This window comes from Micropterus dolomieu, linkage group LG20 (genome assembly GCF_021292245.1).
Source record: "Micropterus dolomieu isolate WLL.071019.BEF.003 ecotype Adirondacks linkage group LG20, ASM2129224v1, whole genome shotgun sequence".
In the NCBI taxonomy this organism is placed as follows: domain Eukaryota; kingdom Metazoa; phylum Chordata; class Actinopteri; order Centrarchiformes; family Centrarchidae; genus Micropterus; species Micropterus dolomieu.
In genome coordinates this window covers 17,797,063-17,811,502 of record NC_060169.1, presented here as the reverse complement: position 1 = coordinate 17,811,502, position 14,440 = coordinate 17,797,063, and the positions used below count along the sequence as shown (strand labels likewise).

Here is a 14,440-nt window from a genome sequence, read left to right as displayed (position 1 = left end):
AAAGTGTGACAGTTTCTTTTGTTGTTCACCATCCAATGCCTGTAATAACAAGTTTAATGCCTGATCAGGTAAATTTATCACCTACTATGTCACTCTGTAATTGCTTAACTAAACTGACCTGCAGATGCTGAATGAGTTTTTTCTGCAGATATATGTAAACAGCCTCTATGAATTCTCAGGCTAGAGTTGAGGTCGGTTACCAAACTGTATGTATGTCTGGATTTATCTCTTGGCATGCCAGTAAAGTACTCCTACTGTACAGTTACTGTATTTTGGGTCTTAATGGCTTTCCCATAACTCCATCATTAAGATAGCTGAATCCCATCTTTCTTTCCTGCATTTAATCAGAATTGCCACCCTCAAAGTGAAAGTATAAAATAACATTTTATTGCAGAGATGTCCTGTTGCAGGATGTGGATGTCTCACATGTCAATTAAGGTAGAAAAGAAGATGGTTAAGAAATATAATGAAAGATCAAAAGTCTATGTTTAAGAGGAAGAGAGGGGAGAAGAGTAAAAATGGAGGAGACTGTAGAGAGAAATTAAACAATGGCTTCTTAAAAGTCATGGTGAATTAATCAAGCTCACTTTTGTGTACAGGAGGCTGCTTGGGTTTCTGCGTTAGACAGTCTGGGTTCCCTTTAATCTTGTGGAAATAGAAAACGCAAAAATCCTATTTATGGGTTTGTGGTGTCCTTTTATTGTTTTTTGAATAATTAAGATAAAAGTGAGTTGAATGTTTGTAAAGAAACACGTTTTGCAGCTTGAGTGTTATGATCAATAGACAGAGAGGTAGACTTACTGCAACTGCTGGCAGCATACTTATTTAATTTAGTCCTCTGTTATTCTTAAAGACTTTTTGGCATGAAACCAAAACCACTTTTAACAACTTAACCTGTTTCCCATGTGGTATTTAACTCAGGGGTTGAGTGAAATCCACACACTGTAAACATGTGAAATGTTTCTGTTTTTCAAAGAGTTGAGAAAGACTTGGCCATTACCAGAGCCTGACCAGCTGATTTTTACATCAGTGGCGTTCTTGTGAATGTTTACACCCACATGTAGACGCTCACATACACAAACACCTGCACACATTCATCTGCTCTCCAGACAGCACTAATCAAACTCAGACGTTATTGTGGTTTAAAGAACATGTATAGAGTTTCCCATCGGGAAGACATTTCTCATTGTAAAATGGCTTCTGCTGTTGCCTTCTGTGGGGCTGGAGAGATCCCTAAAGACAGGAAGTGATGGAAAACCATTGGGGCACCAAGGGAGCAGAGAACAATCTGCTAGGAGATAAAAATATGTCACAGGAATCCTATAGGTCTGTATGTGCTCTGCTGCATCTTTATATGATTTCAAAGTGTTATTTTGAGCTTGGGAAGAGCTTTAACATTGAAGAATGGTTTTGCTGAGCTTTGCACCACAGCTGTTGTCTGACAGCTGTGGTGGAGTTTTCTGTCAGTCTAGTCCTCTATGTCCTCTGTCTATGGAATCAGTCTTAGCCATGCCAGGACTGGTAGACACAGCGCAGTGCTTTAGTAGAGCTGTGAAGCATGTGGTGATACAGGCTTTTGTCTCGCCCCCTCTCTCTGTCTCGGACACTGAAATTTTTCCTCCTCCTCTGGGCTTCACAGACTAAGCCTCTGGATCCCATGTTTCCTGGAGTATCTGCCAGCTCAGCCTCACACACACTGAACCAGGCCTGGCAGAACTACGAGAGCTAATATGTCAGGATTAGCTCCCAAACCTCAACACATAACAGCTCTCCACAGAACTCACCTCTTCTTCTCTCTTTTCCTGAGAGTGGAATCATTTATTTATATGACTTTTAAGTGTGTAATCAGATTGAAATGAATCACATTAATCTTTGCATCTTAGTTTATGCTTACAATGCTTTTTACAAGTGAAACTTTGGGTTAAACATTTAAAATGTTCTGTTCTCACACACTTTATATCACGTTGGTCTTCTTTTCCAACCAATCCACACATAGTTTGTTGCTTTGGGTTTTACTAAGAATCAATTAAAATGAGCTATGTTCTTTCAGAGGCTATTGCAGCCTGAAAAGTTTCTAAAATGCCATACAAGCCAGACAGGGGATTCAGTTTCCCATACTCTTGTATGAAGGCAACAAATAACAAGAATCTACAGCCATGCTAGCGTGTCTGTGAGGCTGCACTGTGAGGCTACATGCTAATATGCTCACAATGACTATGTTTACAGGCTAATGTTTACCATGTTTGCCATCTTGGTTTAACATGTAGCATGCTAACATTTGCTAATGAGCACTAAACACAAAGTGCAGCTGAGGTTCGAGGGGAATGTCGCTAGTTTTTCTTGTATTTGGTCATAAACCAAAGAGCAGAAGCAAGTTTTATGGTGATCCATCCAGTTGCCAAAATATTTCAGTCTGGACCAAAGTGGTGAACTGACTGACCAACTGACAGATCAGCATTTCCATCCCTAGAGCCACTCCTCTTGCATGGCTTAAAGCCAACATCCAGCATAATCCAATCTGATACAACCACATTGCAACCTCAATGCTTATCTACGTATACAAATCTGAAATAATAAAGCATCATCAAATTCAAATATTTAATTCAGGATGTTTAATTTGGTTTAATTAAATTGTAACTTGTTATTTTTCTATTGTGTTAATATTAGTGGACACGGAGGCCAGAGAGCATTTCTTTTCTTTTTTTACGACCCACGTATGGTCTGAGGGTCTGATGTTTTGGTCTGGATCTAACGGGAATGTCCCTCTCTCTTTCCATCGTTGAGTGGCAACCTCTGGTAGTGCAGTGTTTTCACTGCAAGTTCATCTTCTCCCAAGAGTGTGTGGTTGGGGAATGAGTGTAATTGATCCTTTTGGTATCAGTGGTGTATAGGGCCGCGTGTAGCCTGTGGCTAAGGTTTTCTGAGATCTGTGCCCCATCACTCCCTGTTGGAACCCGTCAAACCCAAGAGACGGGATCTGTTAGGAATTATCAAGCCCTCCTCAGGCAAATGGAAATCAGACCGGCCAAAGCAAAGCTGCAAGTGCTTCATGTCATGAGTGAACTGGAAAAGGCCTAAAAAGACTGAACGCTGTAGTTATTGTAGCCTTTGGGGTTTCACTGGTGTAATTCTATTTTACCCTGTCAAGAAAACACATTTTATTCTTGGCAATTTGACTCATGGGAAGTTAAGATGAAAAGGCCTGTGGCAAACATGTCTCCTGAAAGAATGGAGTGGAAAAGTTTGTGGGAGTGTGTCATTTATCTCAGCACACTGATTATCCTAATCAATCTGATCGCTGTTCTCTGTATGTTGCTCCAAAATGTAGTTAAAGTTTCTCGGGGCTGAAGCTGAAACTTCAGTGTGAATGAGGTCACAGAAAAGGGAGTAACTTCTGTTTACTTGGATGTTCTGTCTGCTGCTGATGACAGCGACCATGGAAAACATTCCTCATTAAAAGTGTATATATCTCAAGTGGGGTGCTTTTGCATACCACATTTGATCCCGGGTCTTGTTCTTGATCCATACTGATTTAGTGCTCCACTGTGTGTGTGTGTGTTTGTGTGTGTGTGTGTGTGTGTGTGCATGATTGGACCCACAGTTTATTTTCACTCTCTTTGTGTACATGGATTGGACAGTATGCAGAGGACAGAGGGGAGGAGGGTCAGCCACTGTCAACAAGCGACGGATCGTGAGAAAGACGGGCTGCTATTTGTGATCTCGATTTTGTACCACAGCTGTCGGACTGAAACCGAATTGCTGCTGTTTGGTATTGCGTCAACAAGCCCCCAGCTTAACTATAGCAACATGTCAGAGTCACGCCACCCCGGCAGACAAAGTAGAGTATGGTCACAATAATGCATTTTATTGGGATCACCCTCCCTCATTATGGTTTCTAGTAGATGGTGTTAAACTCCAAGAGGGAGAAGTGGAAGTGCAATCGATGATGAGCTGCGTGAAGAACAAAGTGTTAAAGCCAGAGGACAAAGCTGTGCTGTTATGCCTCATATAAAAGTCCTGGGGAAATTTTTTTTCATTATCTAGTGAAACATCTGCCCTGTTTTGACCATGTTGAGTTTAATTTGGTGTGGCCTCTGCAGGGCGTTGTTGTGTTAGTGTGATTGATGGTGAGTGTCTTTCTCTTTTTTTCTTTTTGTCACCAGTACCCTGTCTAGCTGCATGCATGCGGTGGTGGCGCTTCTCTACCCCTTCTCCTGGCAACACACCTTTATCCCCGTGCTTCCAGGCACCATGTTGGATATTGTATGCTGTCCCACTCCCTTCCTGGTGGGGCTGCTGTCCAGCTCTTTGCCGAAGCTCAAGGAGTTGCCTGTGGAAGAGGTGAGTACACCGTCTACCTGAGTGTCTACCTCTGAGCGCAGTTTCTTTTCCAGACTCTGAATTTTACATTTCAGACCAATGTTTCTTACATTCTTCATCTAGATGTCCCTGATTGTTCTGGCTGTGTCTCTTTGTTCTCAACTTTCTGAATCCCTGACTAGTGGATATTATTGTCTTGGTTGATAATTTACAATAATACAGATTCAGAGTAATTCCGTTATAAATTGGCCGACTGTTTCTGTGTCTGTCTGACCTCCTCTACCTCTAGTCTTATTATATTAGGGAACCAGCCAGGTGACTTCCAACAAAAGGAAAGGATTCAAAACATTTTGAGACAGAGCAACTAAAGCGCATTAAGTGTTTTTGGCCACTTGGAGTCATTTGAACAAGCTGTAAACACAAGATTGACAAAGTATCACCATACACTGTATATCACTGTATGAACTGCAGAGTTGGGTGATCATCTGTCCAGTTTGGTCAGTATAGTTGACCCCTCTCACAATACTTTATTTGATCCATTGTTTATATAAAATATTAATTAGTGCAGCCGTAATAAAAAAACATTTTAAGTTTAGTTCATATCTTAAGTTTTAAGATTGATTGTTTATTGGCCATTGATTGGACAGTCGTTTTAGACACTTCTTTTTTACAGCAAAAAAAAAAAAAACTAATTTATTCCAGCTTCTCAAATGTGACTATTTTCAGATTTTCTTACTCTTTTATGACAATAAAATGAATACCCAAAGGGGTACGAGATATAATCAAGAAACTAATTGGTAGATTAATTGATGAATGAAAATTATTGTTTTTTGTAGCCCTGCAACAAAACATATGTAAGAAAGTCCTGTGTGGTAACACTCATATCTGCTATATTCTTGTTTATCAATCGTTTTGTTTATATATTTATTTTCACAAGCCTATGAAGTGTAGCTGACTCTTGTGTGTTGTGTTTATATTCTACATGCATGTGTAAGCATTCACACAGATACATACTGTAGCAAGTGACCTGAAGCCGGTACAGAGCCAGTGTAAAGGCAGCACCCGTCAAAGATCTCTAGTGTCATTTGTTTTTTCTTGTTGTGTCTCACAATAAATATTTTGGGAGAAGAAACCCAGTGAAGCAGTGTGCTTAAGTAAGTATACAGGTAATGCTGATGAAATTGTGAAAGTTTTGTCATATCTTAGCACTGGCTACATCTACATATATCTCTCAGACTGAGAGGTGTTTTATGTGAAAAGACAACTTGAAAAGTCACATTTAATACTGACTTGCTAATGTGTTGTCAACAACATCTGCTGTCTGTTTATACCACTCATCATGTTGCTGATTGACTCATGAAAACAACCCTTAAGAAATGTTTTTCATACATACAGTCTATGGTTTTATATCAGATTTTTTTGTACTGTAGCCTCTTTAAAGGTGATGGTTATGTATTTCACAGATTGTGTTTTGCTGCACAATAAAATGTACGTTTCCACTGCAGATGGAATAAACAGTTCTACCTTTAAGAGATAAGAAGGGGATTCACAGTTTTTTTTTAATTAGTTCTAAATAATAATGCGCTCTTATTTTCTTTTTCTCAGGCTTTAATGGTTGACCTGGGAACTGACCGATTCCTCCGCCAGGTTAGTCTATGAACTTAAAACAAGACTATATAACTTCTACTAAACAGTAGCCACTGTGATCAAGTGGCAGTTGCAAGATTACAGCACTTTACCTTTATCAGGGGTAAAACTGTAGGAAAAAAAATAAATAAATAAAAATCCCCCTCTCACCCCTTGCGGTGTGGTGTCATCCTCAAGCTCGGTCCTCTATCAGAGGCCTGGGAGTTTGAGGGTTGTGCGCAGTATCTTAGCTGTTCCTAGGACTGCACTCTTCTGGACAGAGACCTCTGATGTTTTACTTGGAATCTCCTGTAGCCACTCTCCCAGTTTGGGGCTCACAGCCCTTGGTATTTCTCAAGCTTCTTGTGTTCCCTCTTCTTGATGTTGCCGTCGCTTGGGATTGCCACATCTATCGCTGCAGCCTTCTTCTGCTGTTTGTCGATTAACACGATGTCTGGTTGGTTAGCTATTACCAGTTTGTCAGTCTGGATCTTGAAGTCCCTTCAGGATCTTAGCTCAGTCATTCTCAACTACCTTAGGAGGTGTCTTCCGTTTTGACCTTGGGACTTCCAGCCCATACTCATAGCAGATGTTCCTGTACACTATGCCAGCTACCTGGTTATAGCGTTCCATGTACGCACTTCGTGCCTGCATCTTACACCCTGCTGTTATCTGTTGTACTTGTCTCAGGGGTTATCCTTGCACAGTCTGCACCTGGGGTCCTGCCTGGTGTGGTAGACCCCAGCCTCTATTGATCTTGTACTGAGTGCCTATTCTTGTGCCGCCATGATTAGTGCTTCTGTGCTGTCCTTTAGTCCAGCCTTTTCCAGCCACTGGTAGGATTTCTTGATATCAGCCACTTCTTCTATTTCGCTGTGGTATATGCTGTGCAGCGGCTTGTCCCTCCATGAAGGTTCTTCGTCTTCCTTGTCCTCACCCTTGGGTTTCTGCTGCCTGAGGTATTCACTAAGCCCTTCATCTTTGGGGGCCATCTTCCTGATGTACTCTTGTCTTGATGTCAGTGGCCTCTATCTCCTCCTTTGGCTAGTTTATTATACCAGCTGGGTATCTGATAACTGACAGGGCGTATGTGTTGATGGCTCGGATCTTGTTTTTCCCATTCAGCTGACTTTTCAGGACCTGCCTTACTCTCTGTAGGTATTTGGCTGTGGCGGACTTCCTTGCTGCCTCCTCATGGTTTCCGTTATCCTGCGGCACCCCAAGGTAATGTAGCTGTCCTGAACATCTGCAATGTGGCCTTCTGGTAGTTCAATCCCCTCGGTTCTGATCATCTTCCCTCTTTTTGATACCATGCGACCACACTTGTCATTCGGACCGGACAAGTGTGACAGAGGAGGTGACTGATGGTTATTCCACTTCAGAACCGGTATCTGTAGCCAGTCTTTGTGACGATCTAGCTGAGAGGGTTCAGGCCTATGCAGAACAGCAGCAGGGATAGTGCATCACCTTGGTATATGCCGCACTTGATGGTGACTTGTGCAATTGGCTTTGAGTTGGCTTCCAGACTTGTTTTCCACAGCCCCATTGAGTTCTTGATGAAGGCTATTAGTGTCCTGTTGATCTTGTAAATTTCCAAGCATTCCAGTATCCATGAATGTGGCATTGAGTCATAGGCTTTCTTGTAGTCAATCCAGGTGGTGCACAGATTGGTCTGCCTGGTCTTGCAGTCTCGAGTGACCACTCTATCAACCAGTAGCTGGTGCATGGCTCCCCTGGTATTACTACCCATTCCCTTCTGGGCCCTGTCCATGTATTGAGCCATGTGCCTACTCATCTTAGCCGCTATGATGCCTGACAGGAGCTTCCATTTTGTGCAGAGGCAGGTTATTGGTCTGGAACTAAATATATTTATCTACACAGTCCCATCCAAAAGTATTGGAACAGTAAGGCAAATTCCTTTGTTTTTGTTGTTCACTGAAACATTTGGGTTTAAGGTCAAAAGATGAGCATGAGACAAGAGTTCAGAATTTCAGCTTTCATTTCCTGGTATTCACATCTAGATGTGTTAAACAACTCAGGACATACCACCCTTTGTTTGAACCCACCCATTTTTCAAGTGAGCAAAACTATTGGAACATGTGACTGACAGATGTTTCTTGTTGCCCAGGTGTTGCCTCTTAGGCTGATTGTCCAAACATTAAATAGCTAGACTAGTCTAAGTTTTCATCCTAGGTTCAAACCTATAAAGACTGCATTTCCTGTTAAAGAGGATAAACCAACATGAAGACCAGAGAGCTGTCTATGGGAGAAAAGCAAGCCATTGTCAAGCTGAGAAAAGAAGGAAAATTGACCAGAGCCATTGGACAAACATTGGACATAGCAAGCACAACAGTTTGGAATGTCCTGAAAAAGAAAGAAACTACTGGTGTACTGAGCAACAGACGTCGAACAGGTCGGCCAAAGAAAACAACAGTAGTTGATGACAGAAATATCGTGAGAGCTGTGAAGGAAACCCCCAAAACATCAGTAAGTGACATCACCAACGACCTCCACAGTGCAGGGGTGAAGGTATCACAATCCATTGTTTGAAGAAGACTCAGAGAGCAGAAATATAGAGGCCGCACCACAAAATGCAAACCACTCATCAGCAGTAAGAATCGCAAGGCCAGACTGAAATTTGCAAGTACAGAGATGAGCTGCAAAAGTTCTTGAACACAATCTTACGGACTGATGAGACCAAGATTAATCTCTACCAAAGTGATGGAAAGGCCAAAGTGTGAAGAAAGAAAGGAACTGCTTATGATCCGAAGCATACAAGCTCATCTGTGAAGCATGGTGGAGGGTAATGTCATGGCTTGGGCGTGCATGGCTGCTTCTGGAACAGGCTCATTAATATTTATTGATGATGTAACTGATGATGGTAGCAGAAGAATGAACTCAGAAGTGTACAGAAACATTTACGGAGAAATGCATTGAAACTGGAGGAAGTTAATCATGCAGCAGGACAATGAACCAAAGCACACTGCCACCAAAACAAAGGACTTCATCAGGGGGAAAAAAGTGGAAGCTTTTAGACTGACCAAATCAATCACCTGACTTGAACCCAATAGAGCATGCTTTTCACCTCCTTAAGAGGAGACTGAAGGGAGAAACACCCCGAAACAAACAAGAACTGAAAAAAGCTGCGGTAAAAACCTGGAATAGCATCACAAATGAAGATTGCAACAGTTTGGTGATGTCGATGGGTCGCAGGCTTGAGGTTTGAGAGTTATTGCAAGCAAGGGTTATGCCACCAAATATTAAATGTTATTTAGTTTAGGATTATTTGTTCCATTACTTTTGCTCACCTCAGAATGCTGTGGTTTAATACAAACGGTGTCCCAAGTTGTTTAACACATCTAAATGTCAATACCAGGAAATAAAAGCTGAAATTCTGAACTCTTGTATCATACTCATCTTTTGATCTTAAACCCAAATGTCTTCAGTGAACAACAAGAACAAAGGAATTTACCTTACTGTTCCAATACTTTTGGAGGGGACTGTATATTTATAATATGATGTGTTATATATATATAATATGATAGATGATTTAGATGATCACTTTACTTTTGTGAAAAAAAAATATTGAAATGTTTATCTGTAACTAAAATGTAGTGTAGCAAAAGTCATGAAGTCAGCAAACTGTCTCAGTAATGTATATTACACAGCAGCAATATGTATCTAATTTATAAGTTACTGGTCATATCAGACAAGTAAGGTTGAAGCAGCAAAACCCCTGAATGTACTGAGATGTTTATTGCTTATGAATTCAACTTTTCATTTGCAAGAGGAAGATTGTGTTTTTTGAACTGATGCTCTCTTTAAACAGGCTCTGTTTTCAGTCAGAGCCTTTGAAACTTACTCTCCAATCATTGTTGTTTATCACTAGTGACGGCAAAGTTTTTCGGTTGTTTATAGATGGACGATGAGGCCTCACTGTTGCCTCGGAAACTTCAGGCAGCTCTTGAGCAAGCGCTGGAGCAGAGGAATGACATCATCAACCAGGACTCTGACAGTGAGTCAGACGAAGGTGAATAAGTGACAAATCATCCCTCACTAGCAGACAGATGTTTTCCTTGTTAATTGGAGCAACAGTTTCTTTGGCAGAACATGTTCAGTCTCTGTGAAACGCACTTGAGGTGACGTCCTCTGCAGAGACTACTCATGACAGTGAGTCACAAAGACTCAGAGAGTGAGAAACTCTGTTGTTTCTGATGATGAAAGGTCTGTGTCGAGCTGACTGATTAGGCTTACTTTTCAGGTGTTCCACAGTTAATTAGGGTCCACATATTCTGATATGGTGGTTAAAAAAATACCCCTGAAACAGTTGTTGCTCTTTCCCTTCTCATAGTTGTACAGCTACAAACACACTACATTAAAGTATTTTTCTTTCAAAATGAGATCAGTAGAATTATTTTTTAGAGGTGCGTCTGTAGTTTAAAATCTGCCTAATTACACAAATCCGTCTTGTGCATGTCTCCCATATGGTCTAGCAGTTAGGATTCCTGGTTTTCACCCAGGTGGCCCGGGTTCAACTCCCGGTATGGGAAGTTGGTTTTTAGGTAGATTTTTCCCCAGGGATTAGTAATAATTTTATTTGTAAAGCACTTTTGAAAACAACAGCTACAGTCTTTCACAGAACAAAATGTAAGACCTTCAAGAGAAAATAATAAAGAAAAACATACTTTTTCATATTGTTTCATATCATAAGAGACCCTACATCCAGACAGACTTTCTCTCTCTGCTTTCCACATTCTTTTCCAAAATAAAATCTTCAGCTAACGGTGTCTGTGGTTGTGTTACATGTGCCCCATGTCAATCACAGCTTGTTCTTGCTAATGCGAAAACCAAAGCAAGACACTTGTGCAGCCTGCAGTCTATGAGATTAAATGGATGTTTTAGCTTGACTTTACATAATAAACTACACACAGGTTTTAAAGTACCTTGTGATATTTCGACAGTCTGCGGGGCCTACGAGCCGGCCATGACATTTACCATACAAAACAACTAAAATGACAGGAAATAAACAAACAGTACTATAAAAAAAGCAAGGGAATGCATCAGATCATGTTGAGGTTTTCCTTTAATGACACCCCCACAGTTACAGTTCTGGTTGTTGTTTTTTAATGTATTGAGTTCTAGGTAGATTTCCTTTCACAGATAATGTTCACGGTGTGGGTCTTTTCTCTAGCCATGAAGGTCTGTGCCTCTGGAAGCTTGCTGAAATTTTCCAATACTTTTTGCATACTGACAACACCAGAGTAAGAGGAATAGAAGTAATAAAGAGGCAACCACATTATTATTATTTCTTATTTTGTGGTTAATTAGATTTAGGCTGATTTGACCAAGCAGTATGGGATATGTCCCCAAATCTCCACACAGTTAACAATAGTTGTATAGTTTTATTACTTATGTGGCTTTGAGCATTTAGCCAAACCATGTATTCAACTTTAATCAGCCTCTGACTGCTTTTAGGCTTCTTTAAGAACTATCTGACTGTCCGTGGGTCAACTGTGTGACATGTCTGTTTTATTACTTACTTATGAATACAGATGTAAGTGAACTAAGTACTTCTCCTTCGTGTCTACAGAGTATAACTCCTTGAACAGCCTGGTGTCAGAGGCCTTCATCCGCTTCTTCCTGGAGACCATCGGCCATTACTCCCTGTTCATCGCTCAGAATGAGCGCGGAGAGCGCGTTTTCCAAAGAGAGGCCTTCCGCAAGTCTGTGGCGTCTAAAAGCATCCGTCGTTTCCTGGGCGTCTTCATGGAGTCTCAGATGTTTGCAGGGTTCATTCAGGATCGGGAGCTGAGGAAGACCCGGGCTAAAGGTAGACTGTCCTTCCCTGAGTGTCACGTTTCAATGAATGTCCTCTTTCTGCCTAAGAAATCTGCAAACTTTTCTCTATAGCTTCATACCCCTATACCAACTCTAATACTTACTGTGCAGGACGAGGCACTGCAGTAATACTGATCTCTAGTGGCTGAAAGTCATCATCAGCATGTTTTCTCACCACATCACTCTGCTTTTTAATTTCCTGGAATACTGACATGTTTCATGTTGTCTTCTTTTAATCTCTTGTATTGTCCTGTTAACAGGTCTGTTTGAGCAGAGGGTGGATCAGTATCTGGAGGAGCTGCCAGACACAGAGCAGAGTGGAGTCAACAAGTTTCTGAAAGGCCTTGGTGAGTCCTGCGGCAGACTCACAAAGCTAGACACAGATTCTAGGAATTAAAAAAAAAATTAAGCCGTTTTAAAGTCAGGTTGCATAACAACCTTCAAGGGAAATTTCAAATATTCCTCCTCTAACTTTGTTGAAACACTCTCTCACTACAAGATTAGATCACACATGACTCAAATGTTATCTTGCCAGAGGGAGCCACACACAGACTCATCCAACATTCAGTTGCTGCTACTCATTTGCTCTGTCTGGATTGAAACTCATAAGTATCTAACATGATAGAAACCATCAAGATAGTCCTGACAAGTCTGTCAACATGTCATAATAAGGCCAATAATGTGTTTTGATAATTGTTCACACTGATGTTTGAGCTTGTCTGTGCAGAATGATGTATGTGCAGAGTTGGTCTCCATGGCAGTCTTATCAAATGACCTGCTGAACGAGGCAACCACAAATTATTATTCAAAGCAGAGTATTTTTTGAATGTCTTTAAACATGTTTATCCGGAGGGGATCTTCAAAGGTTTTATCAAGAAACCACACATTTAAGCAGATATGCAGATTTCTACACAGACTGCAGACAGACGAAACAGGGTTAAATCAGATCAAACCTCTAATCTCAGCCTGGCTTAATCCCCCATATACTGTATAATAACCTGAATTAAATGTAACCTCTCAGATGTTGTGCATTTTACATGATTTAATGCATTTGTTTTATCTGTTTCCAGGAAGTAAAATGAAGTTTCTCCACAAAAAGAACTGAAGGGAAACCATCCCCCTGTTTTAAGTCATACCACAAACTGAAGACCTGATGTCTCAAGTCTGCATTCTGATGATTCTCACTTTTGTGTCTTTTGTTTTTTTATGTAAACATGTACATATTATTTCACTGTAAGCTGGCTGTGATACTCTTCAGTGTATGTTTATAGTACCTTATGAGATAGTGATAGCAGGACGGTACACAGCGAGTGAGCCGTAGAGTAACCACTGATGTCCAGGTATGCTTGTGAAGAGTGTTATTAGAATGTGTGGGTGTGTGTGTCTTGACATGGGCATAGATGTACAGTTAATATGTTTTCATTTTTTTGCATTATTTCACGACAGTGTTGTCCTCTGTTTAAGGAGTGTAAAACCTATTCAAAAACTGTAAATGCATCAAGACAATGAAGAAAATGATTGTAACTCTTCATAGAGTCTTTTGCAATCTTTTATTAAAAATAAAATAGTTAAAATGCTTCAAATGTCTGAGTGTGCAGTATTGTGTTCACTAATAATATACATGTTAAATTTTTTGTTGTTAAATGTTGGATCAATCTATGATTTTGACTCATGTGCCATCATAAATATGTTCTTATTTTTCACCCAAAAGGCCAATTATCAATCCAAACAACACAGATGTACTCCACAGCCTTCATTACTTGTTGTCTCACTAAAACAAGGCCCAAAGCATACAGATATCACAAATAGATGTAATTCACAGTTTGCCAGATTATATAAAAATCACCCCCTTTTACATCTGACATCTCAATGACAGGCTCCCTCAAAGCTGTGCAATAGGAGATGCTGGTAAGATCCCAAAGGCACCGTTAGTCTAGCACGAGCTACCACATGCTGCTGGTAACCTTATTACGTCTGTACACATCACTCTGCTGGCTGTCTCTGCCACGCTGTTATTAGCACTCCTAACTGAGAGGCTCACTGTTGATTCCAGCCGCCATATTACTTTTCCTCTGCTTGTGTCCCTTATAGCAATTAACGGTGACATTTGATGTGAAATATCGGCGTTCTCCGTTTAGGATTAAGCTGAACACCTACTTGACAACATTTTTCTTACCTTGCAGGGTAGGAAGGTTTAATAAACACTTAGTCGTTACCATTTTGTAAATGTCATATTCAGAGTTTGTACTTTTACTACACTACATTTATCTGATGGCTGTTGCTTTAGATATAAGGTATAAGCATTACTACACAGCAGCACAGTGCATTTGGACCACATGCCAAATGATAAGACTTTTTGCAGGTTAATGCACCAATAATTTAACACCACAAAGGGGACTAATACTCAGTGTGAGTTCTGTTGCTGCTTTAATATGCCGTAAGAATTGTTTGAATGCAGTTTTTTTTTTAATGAGAATAACTTTACATGTTGGTACTTGATACCTTAACTAGGAAAACCTGTATGCTTACCTCCCACTTATGCCCTACCAGACGAAATAACAGTTTGAAATATCCGGTGATTTGATGTCACCATAAAATTCATAGACTTTCTGTTTTTCCAAATGTTTGCTTTGAAGCAATATTGAGACTTTGATAA

At 40.5% G+C, this 14,440-nt stretch overlaps 1 protein-coding gene and 1 non-coding gene across 4 annotated transcripts in view; both read left to right on the top strand.

Annotated features, from left to right (window-relative positions):
* The window catches only part of dennd2b (DENN domain containing 2B), a 51,097-nt gene extending 37,735 nt beyond the window's left edge, over positions 1–13,362 (top strand). For all 3 annotated transcript variants that reach the window (XM_046032194.1, XM_046032195.1, XM_046032193.1), the window contains exons 15-20: positions 4,164–4,341; positions 5,926–5,967; positions 9,865–9,976; positions 11,537–11,776; positions 12,045–12,131; positions 12,855–13,362. In XM_046032194.1, the coding sequence (XP_045888150.1) occupies positions 4,164–4,341; positions 5,926–5,967; positions 9,865–9,976; positions 11,537–11,776; positions 12,045–12,131; positions 12,855–12,889 (694 nt within the window). In that variant the 3' untranslated portion in view covers positions 12,890–13,362. The remainder of the gene's footprint in view (positions 1–4,163; positions 4,342–5,925; positions 5,968–9,864; positions 9,977–11,536; positions 11,777–12,044; positions 12,132–12,854) is intronic.
* Positions 10,425–10,496, top strand: trnae-uuc. Its single transcript has one exon. It is a non-coding gene; the product is annotated as a tRNA-Glu (tRNA).
* Positions 13,363–14,440: the final 1,078 nt, after the last annotated feature.